This window comes from Amphiprion ocellaris, chromosome 14 (assembly GCF_022539595.1).
Source record: "Amphiprion ocellaris isolate individual 3 ecotype Okinawa chromosome 14, ASM2253959v1, whole genome shotgun sequence".
Taxonomy (NCBI): Eukaryota; Metazoa; Chordata; class Actinopteri; family Pomacentridae; genus Amphiprion; species Amphiprion ocellaris.
Genome location: NC_072779.1, coordinates 34,496,457 through 34,516,528, shown reverse-complemented (window position 1 = coordinate 34,516,528; position 20,072 = coordinate 34,496,457). Strand labels below are relative to the sequence as shown.

The following is a 20,072-nucleotide window of genomic DNA, read 5'->3' as shown; positions in this document are numbered from 1 at the left end:
GGGATAGAGATAGAGGGATAGAGATAGAGGGATAGAGATAGAGGGGTAGAGATAGAGGGGTAGAGATAGAGGGGTAGAGATAGAGGGATAGAAGTAGAGGGGTAGAGGTAAAGGGATAGAGAAAAAAAGAAAATAAAAAAACAGAGACGTGTTTGGTTTTATTGTCGTGTTTGTTTATTTTTTTTAACACCGATGACATTATTTGATTTCTTAGAAAAAAATCTGGAGCATCGTCAGCGTGTTTCCCGTCAGATTAACATGATTTCAACATGAAAAGTACAAATCAAACCAGAACCGAACATCCTGCCGCCACAAACACCTGAACCCCTCCTAGGACCTGCTAAGAGACGGAGACCCGGCTACATCCTCAGGTCTTTGGGGTTCACCACCCGGCCGATGAACAGCAGCGCTCCTGATGCCTCGTCCCGGACCAGGTAGAGGAAGGGCCGATCCACTCGGTAGGTCAGGTGACTCTGCATCGAGGTGGTCGCCGGGTACTGGTTCCCCTCAGGCGCCGTCTCCATGATGACCTTGTGGTTGATGCTGCTGAGCTTGGCGGGCTGAGCTGAGATCTTCTCCATGTCGGGGTTATCGAGCCAATCAGAGAGGCCTGCAGGGAGGGAGGAGGAGGGAACAGGTCAATGGAACCATAAATACTTCAGTCACAGGAACCTGGACGGGGTTTTGGTTCTTGGTGATGTTCTACCGCCTCAGGTCTGACTCACTGGTGGAGTTTCATGTATTTATTCTCAACCTAAACTCAAATGATGACCTAAATTACCACAAATAGAGGCTCATTGACAACCTCAAAGTCAGATATATGAAGGCTCGTCAACAACCCAAAACCAAGTGGATCTAGGCTTATAGGAAACCCGAAACTTTGGATGATTCAAGACTCGGCAACTCGAAACTCCCTTGAACCAAAGATCATCAACAATCAAAGACTTGCACTAATCGAGGCTCGTCAACGGCCTAAAACTCAATGATATGAGGATCATCAGCAACCCAAAATTTGCACGTACCGAGACTTACCAATGACCAAGTGTCTCCTGACGTCTTTACTGCAGAAATAAAGCAGCAGGGGAGGGTTGCAGCTCTTCGTTAGAGGTGTCTTATGACCGGGATTGTATTTCATTCAGGCCAACACAGGAACTGAATATGTGTTTCAGGTTTTAGATTTAAAATTTGAGGATTTCCTGCTTTTCTATATTTTACGTAGCTGTAAAATTAATATCTTCTGGTTGTGCTGTCAGTTTGGCAGAAGGAGACTTTTGAAGGAACATTGTTGATCTATGAGGAAGTTCCAGCTGCTGCTCTGATTTCTGTTCCTCTAAAGAAACGATGTTTGAACAGGTCCTGTAATTTCCTAAAACAGCTGATCACTTTGGTTTCAGTAAACAAACGGGACTAGTTTCTGCAGTGGACTAATCTGTACGTGGTGCTTTAGTGAGTGTTTGGGCCGACATCCTTTGATGGGCCTCTCAAAGCCAAGACTTGTCCATCACAAAAGGTGTCCATCCAGTTCCGGGTTGTCGAAGAACCTCGATTCATTGAATTTTGGGTCACTGACGAGCCTCGATTAGTGCAAGTCTTTAGTTGTTGACGAGCTTTGGTTCTGGGAGTTTCGGGTTGCTGACGAGTCTTGAATCATCCAGAGTTTCGGGTTTCCTACAAGCCTCAGTTCACTCAGTTTTGGGTCACTGACGACCCTCGATCAGCGTGAGTCTTTGGCCGCTGACAAGCTTTGGTTCTGGGGAGTTTTGGGTTTAACATTTGGGGCAATGGGATGAAGATTTATTGGCTTTGGGCCATCCAAAGCCAATAAATCTTTGTCCCATCACCCCAAATACTCATCTTTATCCTGTCTTGGCCAGATGCTCAAACACCCTGCAGGCAAAATTCAAACTTGGATGTTAGCAGGTCAGAACATCAAGGTGCAGAAGCGACTTATCTGAGTCTTTCGTTACTGGAACCTGGTTTGTGGGACTGACCGAGGTTGCTGAGCAGCGGCAGCAGGTCGGTGGAGTAGCTGAGCCTCAGCGTCGGCAGCGTCAGCGACACCTGGGCAGGAAGCAGCGTCATGGACAGATCCTGGACGAACTCGGCCGTCAGACTCTCCTCCAGCAGCGTCATGTTGGTTGTCACGTCGTCCGGCAGGAAGACAAACATGCTGACATCGTCCTGCATCTGGATCTGAGCGATCTGGACCAGGAGGAGAACATTCAGAGAGCGTCTCGGACAACGAGGAAGTTTTTTTTTAAAAACACCCACCGTGCAGCTCAGGTCCGAGTCGGCGCCCATCTTCACCGGGTAGTTGTCCTGCTGCATCATGGGAACTCGGACGGGGGCAGCTCCGTCCACCTGGAAGCTCTCCAGCACTCCGCTCTGACCGAAGCGAGTCGCCCACTTCCCTGTTCAACGACCAGAAGGTGAGGCGTCGGTGGAGTTCCTGTTCCTGCGTCGTACTGAACGCCTGTTTCTGGCTCTTTTTACAAACCTCTATTTAAAGCTTCATGACATCACAGAAGCAGCGCTGACGACTTAAACAGAAGAGCACACGAGTCCCATTAAACGTACAAACACAGATTACTGAATTCATCCATCTCCACCAAAATACGGGAGTAAATACAGAAAAAATAAATCCATTAATATATATCTTAAAAAGCTCATTTTACAGATTCTGGTCTGCAACGGCTTCAAATTTCAGACTGATTGGTGAAAGTTTTAGCTGCTTGGTGTCATTTTGCAGGCCAAACCAATTCTAAAATTATAATTTCTTTAACGTGGGGCTAATGAGAAACACATGTAGGAGAAATAATGACCACAAAATAAACAACAAGGGAACAGGACTTCCAGGAAAATGTTGCAGGAGCACCTGGAGCAGAGTGTCACGGCCGTAAACTGTATATAAAGTTGGATAAACCCTCCATGACATCGACTGGTTTTGAAGCTCAACGTAAACCTTCTTTTTCTCATTTTAGAGATTCTTTTTCCCACATTTCTTGTCCATAACAGCACCAAATTTCAGACTGATTGGTAAAAGTTGTAAACTTTTACAGCATGATACAGCGTGATGACCTGCTTTGGCGTCATTTTGCAGGCCAAAGAAATGATTTTTACGTAATGAAATGTAGATTTTAGTAAATAAAACTTATTATTTCATTAACATGGATCAAATGAGAAACATATTTAGGAGATTTAACAACCACAAAACAAGGAAAAAGAACTTCCAGGGAGTGTTTCAAATGTTGTAGGAGCACTTGGAGCAGAGTGTCACAGACATTAACTGTATATAAAGTTGATAAACCGTCCATGACGTCACCTGGCTTTGAGGCTTAGTGTGAATGTTATGGTCTCTGCTCCTGTTTCTCTCCTTTATTCTCCCTCCTGGTCTCTATCTATCTGTTCTGATCTGTCTCCCTCTGTCTGTCTCCCTCCCTCTGTCTGTCTCTCCCTCTGTCTGTCTCTCTCTCCCTCTTGTCTCTGTCTCTCCCTGCTTCACATATCTCCACTCAGCTGATTACTGCAGGTGACTCACATTGCAGTAATCAGCTCACCTGTCCACAATCTCACCTGTTTATTCCTGTTTATTTCACCTGTTTACTATTGAAACTCTGCTCATTCACTCATTCCCTGTCAGACCATTCACTGTCTCCTTAGGGCTGCTCTGGGGGTTCAGGCATATGGGTTCTGTAAAGCGTCTCGAGACAATTTGACTGTAATTGGCTCTATATAAATAAAATTGAATTGAATTGAATTGAACCATAGATTCTTTTGCCTCCTGGACTCAGTTTCTCCCCACCAAGCCTGCTACCTCCTGGATTTCCCCCACTTGGACTCTGTTTTGCTCTGTTCATGGATTTTCCCCAGCCTGTTTTCCCCTCGGTTTTCAGTTTCCCTATCTCGTGAGCACCCCTCCTTAGCTTAGTTTTGTAATTCAGTCCAGTTTTGTAAACTTCCATTTTTTGTATTTATAGAGTTAGAGTTTTAGTAGTTGGTTAAGTTCTGTTCCCCCCAGTTCCGTTCTCCATTTATGTACTGGTTTAGTTATTTGGTTAAATAAATCTCTTTCCATTATTCACCTGTCTACCACTTTCTGTGTGTCTGCGCTTGGGTTCTCCTGCTCCCCACCGTAACAGGGAACCTACTAAATATAACTTATAAAGCTCATTTTACAGATTCTGATTCACACATTTCTTGTCCATATTTGCACCAAATTCCAGACTGATTTGTAAAAGTTTTACATTTTTACAAGGTGACAAGTACAAACTGTGTTGAGGCCAAAACCACTTCAAAATTTCTTTAAACAACTAAAATGTGCATTTTAGTACTTCAGGGATAACATTTTCCTGAGTAAGAAACATTTTTAGGAGCATTAACAACCACAAAACAAGGAACCAGAACTTCCAGGGAGTGTTTGAAATGTTACAGGAGCACTTGGAGCAGAGTGTCAACAGCTAAAGACTGTATATGAAGTTAGATAAAGTTTCTGAGATGTTTTCTGGCTCCGCAGCTCAATGTGGACCAATTAAAATATAACTTAAAAAGCTCATTTTACAAATTCTGGTTCCCACATTTCTGGTCTGCATTTGCACAAAATTTCAGACTAATTGGTAAAAGTTGTATGGTTTTATACAGTGACAAGTACAAACTGTGCTGAGGCCAAAACTGATTAAAAGCCTCTCAAATGACAACAATGTGCATTTTAATACATGAAAATAATCATTTAATTAACATGGACCCAGTTAGAAACATATTTAGGAGAATTACCAACCATAAATCAAGCAAATAAAAAATCCAGTAAGTGTTAGAAATGTTGCAGGAGCACGTGGAGCAGAGTGTCACGGACATAAACTGTATTAAAGCTGACTAACCCTCCATGACTTCATCTGGTGTTGAGGCTCAACAAAGTTCTAAGTTTTTACGAAGCATCGAACATTTAACTGTATTCAGGCGTCCTTTTGTTTGTTAAACCAACTAAAAATGTCTTAAAATGACTAAAATGTGTCTTTCAGTGTCTTGAATTAATGTTTAGAAGAACATAAAACCGTTCATCCAGATGAAGCGGCAATTTCTGTTCATTTGTTTGGGTGAACGTCTGAAACTAGCAAACATCTGGTTTGATTTATTTACCTTTAAAGTAGGCGGCGCTGACGGTGTTCACGGCCGAGTTTCGTGGGAGGGGCTTGGACAGGAAGCGCTGGACCTTCCCGCCCGTCTCTTGAGACACCCAATCATTGATCTCCTTCATGTCTTTGGCTCCGCCCAGCAGCGCTTTGGGCCGCACGCCGTACTGCTGCTCAACAAGCGCAAAGAAGTCCTGCTTCAGACGGAGACCTGAGGAGAAGAGTTTACAGATTCAACACCACAAACAGGAAGTTAAAGAAGAAAAACAACCGAAAGCTTTGAGATGTTTTCATGTGAGCAGGATCCTAAAATCAATCAGAGCGTCACGTGTTTTTATACCGCAGTTTTAAAAATAAATAAATAAATAAATAAATAAATAAATAAAAATACTAAATAAAGCTGCTGACAGATTTTACGGACAAAGTTTAGTACACAACTTCAGGTCTGTAGTTTCAGATTTTTACATCTGGAGTGAAGGAAAACCAACAATCTGTGATCAGAAACCTTAAAAACGACTTCCAGTTATCCTACAGACTTTTACTTCTACTACTATTTCTCAGACGACAAAAAATTTGTACAAAATGACATTTTCTGCAAAGATGCCAGAAAATTTTGCCAAATTGACAAAATTTTCTGCAAAATTCCTGAAAATTTGCCCAAAATAACAAAAATTTCTGCAAAATGACAGAAAATTCACCCAAAATGACAAAATTTTCTAAAAAATGTACTAAAATTTGCCCAAAATGACAAAATTTTCTTTAAAATCACAGAAAATTTGCACAAAATGATGAAATTTTTTGCTAAATTCCAAAAAATTTGTACAAAATGACAAAATCTTCTGCAAAATGACAGAAAATTTGCCCAAAATGACAAAATCTTCTACAAAAATGCCAGAAAATTTATACAAAATGTTCTGCAAAGATGCCAAAAAATTTTCCCAAAATAAAACATTTTTCTGCAAAATTCCTGAAAATTTGCTCAAAATGACATTTTCTGCAAAATGACAGAAAATTTGTACAAAATGACAAAATCTTCTTAGAAATGACAGAAAATTCACCCAAAATGACAAAATTTTCTGCAAAAATGACAGAAAATTTGTACACACTACTAAATTTTCTCCAAAATGCTAGAAAATTACCTTAACCTCAGTTGTAAAGTTAAAATAGGTAAAAAATGTGAAAAATCAAATTTAAAAAATCCATATCAAAAATCTGCTTTAAAAAAATAGAATTCATTTTTTTCTTAAGTGTATTTATGTCAGCAAAAAACATTATTTATTTTTATTTTTTTTAAATTGTTGTTACTTGGAAGAAAATGTATCTGTATTAAGAATTTTAAAATGTTAATAACAGCAATTTTTTCCCAAAAAATAACTAAAATAATCATATGAACTGTAAATAATGACCACATGTGTTTTGTTTGATTGTTCTGCTTGTGTTTTTTACAAAAAAAAAGGATACTAAGGACTGACAAATGTTTATAATGGTTAAAAAAGATTTCCCCGATTCTGTTAAATCCAGTCTCTGGAGGTGTTTTGCTTCCATTAAGGCGTTGGGTTGTGCTCTGCTTCCCGTCCAGGTGAACTCACGGCGGGCCAGGTAGAGCCGGGCGGCGCTGCTCAGACCTTTTCCAGGCGTCCGGACGGCGGCCAGCAGCTCTTTGAGGGTGTCATGGAGCTGAAGGTCCTGAAGGTTGTGATACCTCAGAGCCCGATGGAGCTGCTTCTGGGCTGAATCCGACCCTCCTGAGGGAAAATAACGGGTTAAATAACGGAAATACAGCAGAGTGGGTCACCTGAAATGTTATTAATATGACAAAGATAAACAAAACGACCACAAAGACACACAAAACACCCACAAAGAGGCACAAAACGACCACAAAGAGACACAAAACAACCACGAGATACACAAAACAACCACAAACTGAAACACAATGATCACAAAGAGACACAAAATGATCACAAAGAGACACAAAACAACTACAAATATACAAAACAGCCACAAAGAGACACAAAACGACCACAAAGAGACACAAAACGAGCACAAAGACACAAAGCCAAAAAGAGACACAAAATGAGCACAAAGAGACACAAAACGAGCACAAAGAGACACAAAACAACTACAAATACACAAAACAGCCACAAAGAGACACAAAACGACCACAAACAGACACAAAACGACCACAAACAGACACAAAACGACCACAAATACACAAAACAGCCACAAAGAGACACAAAATGACCACAAAGAGACACAAAACAAGCACAAAGACACAAAACAGCCACAAAGAGACACAAAACGAGCACAAAGAGACACAAAACGACCACAAAGAGACACAAAATGACCACAAATACACAAAACAGCCACAAAGAGTCACTAAACTACCACAAAGATACACAAAACTACCACAAGATACACAAAACAGCCACATAGGTACACAAAACAACCACAAGATACACAAAACAGCCACATAGGTACACAAAACAACCACAGAGATACACAAAACCACAGAGATACACAAAACAACCACAAACTGAAACACAACGATCACAAAGAGACACAAAATGATCACAAAGAGACACAAAATGATCACAAAGAGACACAAAACAACTACAAATATACAAAACAGCCACAAAGACACACAAAACGAGCACAAAGAGACACAAAATGACCACAAATACACAAAACAACCACAGAGATACACAAAACAACCACAGAGAGACACAAAACAACCACAAACTGAAACACAACGATCACAAAGAGACACAAAATGATCACAAAGAGACACAAAATGATCACAAAGAGACACAAAATGATCACAAAGAGACACAAAACAACTACAAAGACACAAAACAGCCACAAAGAGACACAAAACGACCACAAACAGACACAGAACGACCACAAATACACAAAACAGCCACAAAGAGACACAAAATGACCACAAAGAGACACAAAACAAGCACAAAGACACAAAACAGCCACAAAGAGACACAAAACGACCACAAAGAGACACAAAACGACCACAAATACACAAAACAGCCACAAAGAGACACTAAACTACCACAAATATACACAAAACAACCACAAAGATACACAAAACAGCCACATAGGTACACAAAACAACCACAGAGATACACAAAACCACAGAGATACACAAAACAACCACAAACTGAAACACAACGATCACAAAGAGACACAAAATGATCACAAAGAGACACAAAATGATCACAAAGAGACACAAAACAACTACAAATATACAAAACAGCCACAAAGAGACACAAAACGAGCACAAAGAGACACAAAACAAGCACAAAGAGACACAAAATGACCACAAGTACACAAAACAACCACAGAGATACACAAAACAACCACAGAGAGACACAAAACAACCACAAACTGAAACACAACGATCACAAAGAGACACAAAATGATCACAAAGAGACACAAAATGATCACAAAGAGACACAAAACAACTACAAATATACAAAACAGCCACAAAGAGACACAAAACGAGCACAAAGACACAAAACAGCCACAAAGAGACACAAAACGAGCACAGAGACACAAAACGAGCACAAAGAGACACAAAATGACCACAAATACACAAAACAGCCACAGAGACACAAAACTACCACAAAGAGACACAAAACGACCATAAAGTTTCTAGTGTCTGTTGTGTTTGTGTGTTTGTTGTGTTTGCATGTTTGTTGTGTTTGTGTGTTTGTTGTGTTTGTTGTGTTCGTGTGTTGTGTGTCTTCACCCATGGACAGCTGAGTCAGAGCTGCTGAGACGCTGATGGGGGACAGGAAGACGTTGGTTCCGGGTTCTCGGCTGCTCAGAGCTCTGAACAGGTTGTAGCCGAAGTCTGAGGTGGCGGCGGCCATCTTAGTTGTTGGCGTGGTGAAGAGCTCCACGTGTTCCTCCTCCCCTCCCGTCTCCTCGGCAACCGTATCCGACTGCAACGGACCAGTGAGGTGACAAACCACAGATCAATCAGAGCCTTTATAAGGTCAGAGGTTCAATGTTTGCACAGAGAAGCATCCAGCACGGTGAAACCTTCATGGTGAAACATCTACAGCTAATGAACAGAGAACTTCCTCTAAAATGACAGAACATGTTTTAAAAATGTCAAAATCTTCTTCACAGTGGTCCAAGAATTTGTCTAAAACAAAACCTTCAGAAAAATGACAGAAAATTTACACAAAATGACAAGATTTTCTGTAAAAATGACAGAAAATTTGTGCAAAAGGACCAAATTTTTGCCAGAATGAAAAAAATTGCATGAAATGACAAATTTTGCTCCAGAATGAAATGACTAAATCTTATCCACAAAGGTCCAACAATTTGTCCAAAATGACGAGATTGTACTAAGCAAACTAATTTTCTCCAGAATGGCAAAAAATTTGCACAAAATGACAAAATTTTCTACAAAATGACTGAAAAATTTGCACACAACTAAATCTCTCCACAATGGTCCAAAGATTTGTCCAAAAATAACAAAATGTTCTCAGAAATGACACGAAATTTGTACAAAATGACCACATTTTCTACAGAATGACGAAAACATTACACACAATTACAAAATTTTCTCCAAAATGCCAGAAAATTTGCCCAGAATGACAATTTTTTTTTTTGCTAAATGCCATAAAATGTGCACAAATTCCTCTACTAAACGGCAGAAAATTAGTGCAAAATGACATTTCCTCCAAAATGCAGAAAATGAAAAAAATTCTTCAGGATGACAAAAAAAATGCACAAAAAAATGCCTGAAAGATTTGCACAAAATGACCAAGTTTTCTCTGCAATGGTCCAAGAATTTGTCCAAAATAACAAAATCTTCCCAGAAATGATCTAAAATTTGAAGAGAAGACAGAATCTCCTTCAAAATGAGAAAATGATGAAAACGTTTCCAACACATCCTGAAATTTGTACAAAACAACTTAAATTTGTTCAAAATTACAAAAACTGGTCTGTAGTCAAAATTCTCCAGTGTTGGTAAAAACCTGCTGATGTGTTGGTTCCAGGATTCTTTTTAAAAGAGCTGCAGGACTTTATGTTGCAGTGAAAATAAATCAGGTTAAATAAATCAGGTTCATATAAATCAGGTTAAATAAATCAGGTTCATATAAACCAGGTTAAATAAATCAGGTTCATATAAATCAGTTTAAATAAATCAGGTTAAAATGAATCAGGTTAAATAAATCAGGTTAAATAAATCAGGTTAAAATAAATCAGGTTCATATAAATCAGGTTCACATAATCAGGTTAAAATAAATCAGGTTCATATAAATCAGGTTAAAATAAATCAGGTTCATATAAATTAGGTTAAATAAATCAGGTTAAAATGAATCAGGTTAAATAAATCAGGTTCACATAAATCAGGTTAAATAAATCAGGTTAAAATGAATCAGGTTAAATAAATCAGGTTCATATAAACCAGGTTAAATAAATCAGGTTCATATAAATCAGTTTAAATAAATCAGGTTAAAATGAATCAGGTTAAATAAATCAGGTTAAATAAATCAGGTTAAAATAAATCAGGTTCATATAAATCAGGTTCACATAATCAGGTTAAAATAAATCAGGTTCATATAAATCAGGTTAAAATAAATCAGGTTCATATAAATCAGGTTAAAATAAATCAGGTTCATATAAATCAGGTTAAAATAAATCAGGTTCATATAAATCAGGTTAAAATAAATCAGGTTCATATAAATCAGGTTAAAATAAATCAGGTTCATATAAATCAGGTTAAAATAAATCAGGTTCATATAAATCAGGTTAAAATAAATCAGGTTCATATAAATCAGGTTCACATAATCAGGTTAAAATAAATCAGGTTCATATAAATCAGGTTAAAATAAATCAGGTTCATATAAATCAGGTTAAAATAAATCAGGTTCATATAAATCAGGTTCATATAAATCAGGTTAAAATAAATCAGGTTCATATAATCTGGTTAAAATAAATCAGGTTCATATAAATCAGGTTCATATAAATCAGGTTCATATAAATCAGGTTCATATACTCAGGTTAAAATAAATCAGGTTCATATAAATCAGGTTCATATAAATCAGGTTCATATAAATCAGGTTCATATAAATCAGGTTCATGTAATCAGGTTAAAATAAATCAGGTTAAAATAAATCAGGTTCATATAAATCAGGTTCATATAAATCAGGTTCATATAAATCAGGTTCATATAAATCAGGTTCATATACTCAGGTTAAAATAAATCAGGTTCATATAAATCAGGTTCATATAAATCAGGTTCATATAAATCAGGTTCATATAAATCAGGTTCATATAAATCAGGTTCATGTAATCAGGTTAAAATAAATCAGGTTAAAATAAATCAGGTTCATATAAATCAGGTTCATATAAATCAGGTTCATATAAATGAGACAGGTAAATCAACCAGACAGGTGAGCTTACCTGAGCCTGACAGACACTCAGAAAGAATCCAAACAGCAGCAAAGTCGTCGTCTTCATCCTGAAACTCCACAAGTTCCTGTTGGACAGAAAAAGTTGCAGATCTCAGTCCAGCTTCACAAAAAACCCAAAAAAAACTAAAAAACACACAAAAAAAACAGAAACACCTGTTGATGTTTCAGAAACTCAGTTTGATCCTGACGTCTTTTAAAACGCCTTGATAGACGATAAAATATAAAATATCGTCCTAAACGATACGTCTCCAGAGCGTCCAGCACCGCTTTAATCTGCCAAAAACAATTCAAACTGGAACTGACTTGACTAAATCTGTGTGCAGAAAATAAATACATAAACGAATGAATGAATAAATGAATAAATAAATAAATAAATAAATAAATAAATAAAAGCAGAGAAACAATAAACTGCAGGTTTCTGAGCATCAAACCTGAAAAATCCTGAATTCTGGGAAATTTTTATCCACAAATATGTTTATTTTCTGCAAACCAAGTTCATTTTCATCACTAATTAGTTCATTTCTGCACAAACTTCTTCATTTTGACGAATTCTTTTATTTTCTGCAATAATTTGTTTGCTTTCAGCAACAATTTGTTCATTTTTGGACGATTTTTTTCATTTTCTGCAGTAATTTGTTAATTTTTGGAACAATTTGTTCATTTTCCTATTTTTCTAATTTTCTGCATTTTTAATTTCTTATTTTTTGCACAAATTTCTTCATTTTGGTCATTTTCTTCATTTTCTGCAATAATTTGTTTTCTGCATTAAATTGTTCCTTTTCTGCATCAATTTATTCATTTTCTGCATTAAATTGTTCTTTTTTTGCATTAAGTTGTTCACTTTTTTGACTACTCTTTTCATTTTCTGCAATAATTTCTTCATTTTTGCATCAATTTCTTCATTTTCTTCACTAATTTCTGAATTTTTGCAAATTTCTTCATTTTTGACCAATTTTTTTGTTTTCTGCAATTTTTTTTAATTTTCTGCATCAATTTATTTATTTTTCAGACAAATTTGATCATTTTCTGGATTAAATTTTTCATTTTGTGCAATAGTTGGTTCATTTTCAGCATCAATTTGTTCATTTTTTGACCATTTTTTCATTTTCTTCACTAAATTGTTAATTTCTGCACAGATTTCTTCATTTTTTGACCATTTTTTCTCATTTTCTACATTGAATTGTTTACTATTTGGATGAATCTGTTCACTTTCTGCATCAATTTGTTTGTTTTCTTCACTAAATTGTTCCTTTTTGGCACCAATCTCTTCATTTTCTCCATCAATTTATTTACTTTTCAAATTTGACAAATTTGTTCATTTTCTTCACTGATTTACAGTGAAAATTCAACAAATTCAGCAAAGACACAGTTCTAGTTCTTCTCCTCCTCCTTTTTCTTCTTCTTCTTTTTCTTCTTCTTCTCCTTCTTCTTCTTCTTGTTTTTCTTCTCCTCCTCCTTTTCCTTGTTCTTCTTCTTTCTTCTTCTTCTCTGCGGCACAAAGCTTCTTTTGTTCTGAACATCTGGATCTGGTTGTCTTGGTTTCACAAAAAACAAAAGTCTGTCATTTAAAACCGCAGACCACACACACACACACACACACACACACACACACACACACACACACACACACACACACACACACACACACACACACACACACACACACACACACTGATGGGATCCAGACGTGAAACTTTCAGATTCTTTTCTCAGGTGTGCTGAAATGAGATTAAAAGTTGGGAAAAATTGACTTTATAAAGCCTTTAAATGGTTTAATTAATTTATTTTTTATTTTAGATCATTAAATCTTTTATTTTTTACTCACTCAGGATAAATTTACTGTTTTTAAATCTGGTTCTGCTGAAATATTTCATGTTATTTTACCTGTTTCAGTGAATCTACTGATAAAATCCCATAAAAACATTATATATATATATATATATATATATATATATATATATATATATATATATATATATATATATATATAATTGATTTATATATTTATATTTATTTACATAAATATAATTTGGAATTATTTAACTATAATATAGTTTATTATTATTATTATTATTATTATTATTATTATTATTATTATTATTATTATTATTATCAAATTATATATTTATATTTATTTATATACATATAATTTTTGATCATTATTTAACTATAATTTCTAAGTTATTATTATCGGTAGTATGATCATGGGTGTACTTCCTGTCTGTTCGGCTGTTGCAGCATCACTTGTTGCTAAGGAGACCAATGCAGGAATGACGATCTCTGTCGCAGAAGTCGTATTTGTGTGTGGTCTCTGGTCTGGTAGGGTCTCTGGTCTGGTAGGGTCTCTGGTCTTGTAGGGTCTCTGGTCTGGGTCTGGTAGGGTCTCTGGTCTGGTAGGGTCTCTGGTCTGGTAGGGTCTCTGGTCTGGGTCTGGTAGGGTCTCTGGTCTGGTAGGGTCTCTGGTCTGGGTCTGGTAGGGTCTCTGGTCTGGTAGGGTCTCTGTTCTGGTAGGGTCTCTGGTCTGGTAGGGTCTCTGGTCTGGGTCTGGTAGGGTCTCTGGTCTGGGTCTGGTAGGGTCTCTGGTCTGGTAGGGTCTCTGGTCTGGGTCTGGTAGGGTTTCTGGTCTGGTAGGGTCTCTGGTCTGGGTCTGGTAGGGTCTCTGGTCTGGTAGGGTCTCTGGTCTGGGTCTGGTAGGGTCTCTGGTCTGGGTCTGGTAGGGTCTCTGGTCTGGTAGAGTTGTTGCACTCCTTTCTGGTCCTGCGTTGGTCAGCTCCTCTTCCCCTGAGTTGAGGTGTTGGTTCAGGTGCTTCTCCTCCTCATACGGTCGGCAGCGAGGTCCTCCCAGGACTCGTTGTTGATGTCGAGGGTCTTCATGTCTCTCTTGCAGACATCCTTATAATGCAGCTGAGGGCGACCTTTGGTTCTCCTCCTAAATGCCAACTCTCCTTAGAGGATGTCTTTTGGAATGCGTTGGTCCTCCATGTGGTGGACATGGTCCAGCCAACGCTGTCTGAGCAGGGTGAACAGGCTTAAAAGGCTGGCTTGGGGTAGGACCTCAGCATTAGACACTCTATTTTGCCAGGATTTGCTAAGGAATGTTTCTCAGATGGAAGGTGTTGGCTCTTCTCTCCTGTCTGTTGATGTGGTCCACGTCTCGCTGATGACACAGGCGTTGTACACTACCATCTTGGTCTTCACCGTCAGCTTGGGGTTGGTCCACACTCGTGAAGTGAGGCAAGCAAATGTTGTAGTCGCCTTCCCAATCCTCTTGTTGATCTCAATGTCCAAGGAGAGGTTGTCGGTGATGGTGGAGCCAAGGTACGTGAACTGGTGAACTATGTCAAGCTCAAAGTCGTTGATGGTGATGGTTGGATGTTGGTCTTCTTCAGACTGATGGTTAGTCCTTGGAGAAATGGTCCATTAGTGCCTGTAGCTCCTGCTGGGTGTGGGTCGCCAATGCTGTATTGTCGGTGAACAGCATGTCTCTGATGAGGGCTTCACAAACCTTCATCTCGGCACTAAGGCGGCTCGGATTGAAAAGCCTGCCATCTGATCTGGTCCACAGGTAGATTCCCTCTGCTGCTGGGCCAAGAAGATTCCAAAGAGTGTGGGGGCAAAGACACTGCCTAGTTTGACACCGCTGCTAATGTCAAAGGAGCTGCCATTGAACTGCACTGTCCCCTTCATGCTGGGGTGGAAGGATCTGGTCATGCTCTGCAGCTTTGGTGAGCAGCCGATCTTTGGAAGAATCTGGAAGAGACCATCTCTGCTGACAAGATCAAACACCTTGGTGAGGTCAATGAAAGCGATATATAGAGGCATCTGTTGTTCTTCTCCTGGAGTCGCCGAAGGATCTCAGCTTTAAAACAGATCCCTTTCACTGATTTCTTATGTATTTGCTTGGTGCAAAAGTTGCAATCTGCTTTTCAGATGATTTCCTATTCCGATGCATCTGAAGGAGACAGCAGACTGAGGCAGGACGGCACCCACCCTACTGGCTGGGGTCCAGAAGGCGGTAGCTGTCCAGTGAGATCCGAAAGTGTCTCCCACCGTCGGAAGCAACCCCTGGCACCACGCTCCAATCGAGCGGTGGCTTAAAACCAGTAACTGTTGCTCCCCGTGTTGCGTCGACACCAAGGCGAAGCTGGAGTGTCCTCTCCAGGTGTCAGTGTTGGTGCTGGATGTCAGCCTGGGCAGTGGAAAATGGAGAACGAGCTGTTGCCCCCCTCTCCACGTCAGTGATGGGTCCAAAGGAACAGCAAGGCCGTTACAGTTTGTCGCAGGAGTCGCCAGAATGAAGTTGAGTCGTAATTGCCTTGGAGACTCCGATTCCGGATTTTTTCTCCAGGTTTACTCCTGATGCCTTCCCTCCAAAAAGGGTTGAAATCAGGGCAGCAGGGATCACTAGATGGCCGCCATTGGCTCTCCTGAGCCAGCGCCTTTTGGCAGATCTTGTTTTTAAATTCCACCATGGTGTCTGACCACCCTCTTCATCACTTCTCTTGAAGAACTGGTGGGGGAGCCGGTTTAGTTGACACACCTGGGGCAGGTAGTCCTGGGCTACAGGTTACCAGCAGCTGACTTCATATCATATTACTATCATTATCATTATTATTATTATTATTATTATTATTATTATTATTATTATTATTATTATTATTATTATTATTATTATTATTATTATTATTATTATTATTATTGTTATTATTATTATTATTATTATTATTAGTATTGCAAAACATTTTCCATAATTTAACCCTCGTGTCGTCCTGTGGATCAAAATTGACCCATTTTATAGTTTGAAAATGTGGGAAAATAATATATTTTCACAGTGAAACTTCAGATGTTCACATTTTCAACATTTTTGGGAAGTCTTTAAGAACATTCACAAAAATGTTCTTAAAGAAAATATTAGAAGTTTTACTGATATATATGTAATCACTTTAGATATTTTTAGGATTTTTTTGGAAGATTTTTACTCATTTTTTGAAAATATTTACAAGAATTTTCTTGCCAAATTTGAGGGATTTTTAAAATAAAATTTTTAAGGTAAACTTTTAAGGAATTAATAATTTTCAGAAATTTGGGGGATTTTTTTCCTGAATTTTAGGATTTTTTCAGACAAGGAAACAATATTTTTTGGTGTCCGTAAATGAGGACAACAGGAGGGTTAAATGAATTTTCTGGCCTTAAGATCAAGAATTATTTTTTTGTTTGTTTGTTTGTTTGTTTGTTTTTACACCTAAATATTCCTCATTAATCATTAAAATTTGATCTCAGGTAATAAATTGCTTTTTCAACAATTCCTTTTTGACTGAGTTATTAGTTTTATACTGAACATGTAAAGTTTATTTTGATTTTGATTTGTTTTGTTCCTCAGCAGCTTCTTTTAAAGGTATAATTGAACCTCTGGAGTCGTTTTCTGGTTTTATTTATCTGCAGGTTTTTACCTCTGGATGCTTTTATTCCAGAGTTCATTCAGATTATTGATTATTGGAACAAATGTTGGTTTTGGCAGCAAAGTTTGAACCTGAAAGAACCTCCAGAGAGAAAGTTTTAAAGAGAAACTCAAAAAAAAACAAAAAAAAACAGCAGATATCTGGAATTTAATTATTTTAACTGTTTCTGTAACTTTACAAACATTTAGAAAAGAATAAATAATGTTTAATAACTGACAACCATTTAATTTATTTAATAAATAAATAAATATTTTATTTATTTATTTATTTATTTATTTATTTATTTAACACATTTTTGATTTTATTTTATGATTTTATTTTTATTACAGTCAACATTGAATTCATACTATTTTCTGATTTTTTAGATTATTTGTAAAAAAATATATTTTTCAATCCTTAATATGTAGAATTCTTCTTCTAAAATAAAAACTAAAATCTCTTTCTGATTATTAGTTAATATAAATGAGGTAAAACTGAGTTTTTAAAATAATTAAATTTGATAACAGAAGAAATGACTGATAGTAAAAATGCAGACATTCATTTAGTTACAGTTTGGGACGTTTCTATTTTTTTACATTTAACATGAAAATTAATTCAGTCATAAAATCTGGAATTTAACAAAATGGCAAAATTGGAAAAAAAACATTACTTAATTGTTTTAAATCCTTAATATTCATACCTTTTTCTTTTAAATAAAGGCAAATATCTGATAAATGTATATTATATTAAAATACAGATAAAGTTTTTTTACAATTAAACATTATAAAAGAACTGTATATATATATATATATATATATATATATATATATATATATATATATATATATATATATATATATATATATATATATATATATATATATAAACTTAACTAGATATAAAGTCAAAATGCAGATTATTATTTTTATGGACAATTGTTTTACATGTTTTTTTTTCCCACTCCCGTAAGCTATTATTTTTTTCTGGGTCTTTATTAAATATTTTTGCAGCAAAACAGGGAAAATATTTACATCTTTTTTATTTTTATTATACCCCCCCCATAACAAAATAACAAAATATCTTAACATCAGATGTTGTAAAAGAATGAAAAACTCTCAGATTTTAGAGTAAAAATGTCAAATAATATCTGATTTCTATCATCTGTCATTTACAAAACAATGAATATCTGTAAAATAATGAAAACAATAAGTTCATTGTCTTATTTCAGTCTCATTCCCAGAGTTTAACGTCTCCTGAAGGTTCTAGTCTTTAGTTAAACAGGCAGACGTTGGTCTGAACTCTGCTCTTACATAAACTTTGCCCTTTCTGGCACAAACTGATGGAATCTGAAGTCTTCAGACAGAAAATAAAAGCAGTAAAAGGCCTAAACGCTGCAGGTTTGAATAAAGTTGAAGACTCTGCAGCTTTTTTTTTATGGAGTTTATGGAGTTTTCTGGGTCAAAGCTGCAGAACTTCAGACCTTCAGATCTTCAGACCTTCAACCGTTAAAACTGAAACTTTTCATCCAAACTGATCCATGAAAAATTCAGAGTTTTGCGTAAAAACGCACAAAGAGTAGAAAGAAGCTTCGCTCACCTCTGAGGCTCCACGTCGCTGCTCCTGAAGATGAAGATGATGATGATGAATCTTCCTCCCGTTGACGCCTCCGAGCCCTGCGCGCTCCCTCGACCTCACGGCGGCGCGCCTTCAGCTGTGCCAGAGGAGCGGCACGGGGACGCGCAGAAAGGCTGGAACTTTATCAGATGTTCTTACAAACTGATACGTTTTAAATCTGTTCTGAAAAAGTTTATCAAGAACATTCTGTCACTCCTGTATATTCTGTGGATGTTTTTTTCACTCTATTATATTTAATATGTACGAAATGACACCAAAATAGAGGGTCCAAAATGACAAAAACTTGTCTAAAATGGCTCAAAAACTTGTTTAAAATAAAAAAAATGTGACTAGAACAACTACAAACCTGGCCAAAATTACAATATCATGTTTAATATGACTAAAAATGTATCCAAAATCACTGAAAAGATGCACAAATTAATAAATACTTTTTAAAAAATGAAGTAAAAATTGCCTGAAATGCCAAAAAACGGTCCAAAATGAAAAAAAAATGTTTGAAATGACTCAAAACCTGTCGGAAATGACAAAAATGTGACTAGAACACCTCTAAACTTGGTCAAAATGACACCATTATGTTTAATTTGATGAACAACTGGTCTAAAATCAATTAAAACCTGCACAAATTAACAAAAACGTTTTCTCAAATTGAGCAAAAATTGCCTGAAATGACAAAAATATGTCCAAAATGACTAAAAACTTGTTTAAAATGACGCCAAAAATTACAACTCTTGAATCAGTAAAAATATGTAAAATTACAATTTTTCTACCTAAACCATGTAATGAAAGTATGTATATATTTATAGCTTTGAATAAAATTTTTTTTTACTTTTATTTAATGGTAGTTTTACAGTGTTCTCTGTTAACTAAAGCCGCGATTCCACAAGCACCTACTCGGCGCGGTGCGGCTCGGCTCGTCTTTGTTTGCGAGCGTTTCTATATGGATTAGTGCATGGTATCAGGTACGACTTTCCGTACCTTCTCGGCTGAGGTTCCAAGCGAGATGAAGTGAGCCGAGATGTGACGTCTACATAGTGCAGGCCACTGATTGGACAGGAGTGCAGGCCACTGATTGGACAGGAGTGCAGCCCACTGATTGGACAGGAGTGCAGCCCACTGATTGGACAGGGAGTGACGACACACGAAAGCGACTCCAGCACGAAAACAAAACCGGCATTTAAAAAAAACTAAACAGCGAAGGTGTGCATTGCTCTTCACAGACCTCTCTGTTCTTTATAATTTTAATATGACAGCCAGACCTGTACTGTGGGTGAATGAAGAGGTCGAGACTTTTCTGTCTTTGGTAGTGGACCAAAGAATACAGAGGGAGCTGGACATAGAAAGTTTATCAGGAGGTCTCTGAGCGGATGGCCGCTCACATATACAGTAGACTGTATATAAAGAGGACAATGAAGCAGTGTAGGGAGAAG

The 20,072-nt window shown here is 37.2% G+C and overlaps 1 protein-coding gene across 1 annotated transcript; it reads right to left on the bottom strand.

Moving 5' to 3' along the window:
- Window positions 1-151: 151 nt before the first annotated feature.
- Window positions 152-18,689, bottom strand: serpinf1 (serpin peptidase inhibitor, clade F (alpha-2 antiplasmin, pigment epithelium derived factor), member 1). Its single transcript, XM_023269476.3, has 8 exons — window positions 18,607-18,689; window positions 11,562-11,637; window positions 8,887-9,082; window positions 6,716-6,871; window positions 5,134-5,337; window positions 2,272-2,411; window positions 1,992-2,202; window positions 152-610 (listed from the first exon to the last, which is right to left on the bottom strand). The coding sequence occupies exons 2-8, from the start codon at window positions 11,616-11,618 to the stop codon at window positions 360-362; spliced, it is 1,215 nt and encodes a 404-aa protein (XP_023125244.1). The 5' UTR covers window positions 11,619-11,637; window positions 18,607-18,689; the 3' UTR covers window positions 152-359.
- Window positions 18,690-20,072: the final 1,383 nt, after the last annotated feature.

Excerpts from the sequence above, each read along its gene's own strand:
- serpinf1 (XM_023269476.3), bottom strand. The coding sequence starts at position 11,618 with ATGAAGACGACGACTTTGCTGCTGTTTGGATTCTTTCTGAGTGTCTGT. Across the intron at positions 9,083-11,561 it reads TGAGTGTCTGTCAGGCTCAG|TCGGATACGGTTGCCGAGGA; the intron begins GTAAGCTCACCT and ends GGTCCGTTGCAG. Across the intron at positions 2,203-2,271 it reads ACTCGGACCTGAGCTGCACG|ATCGCTCAGATCCAGATGCA; the intron begins GTGGGTGTTTTT and ends CTCCTGGTCCAG.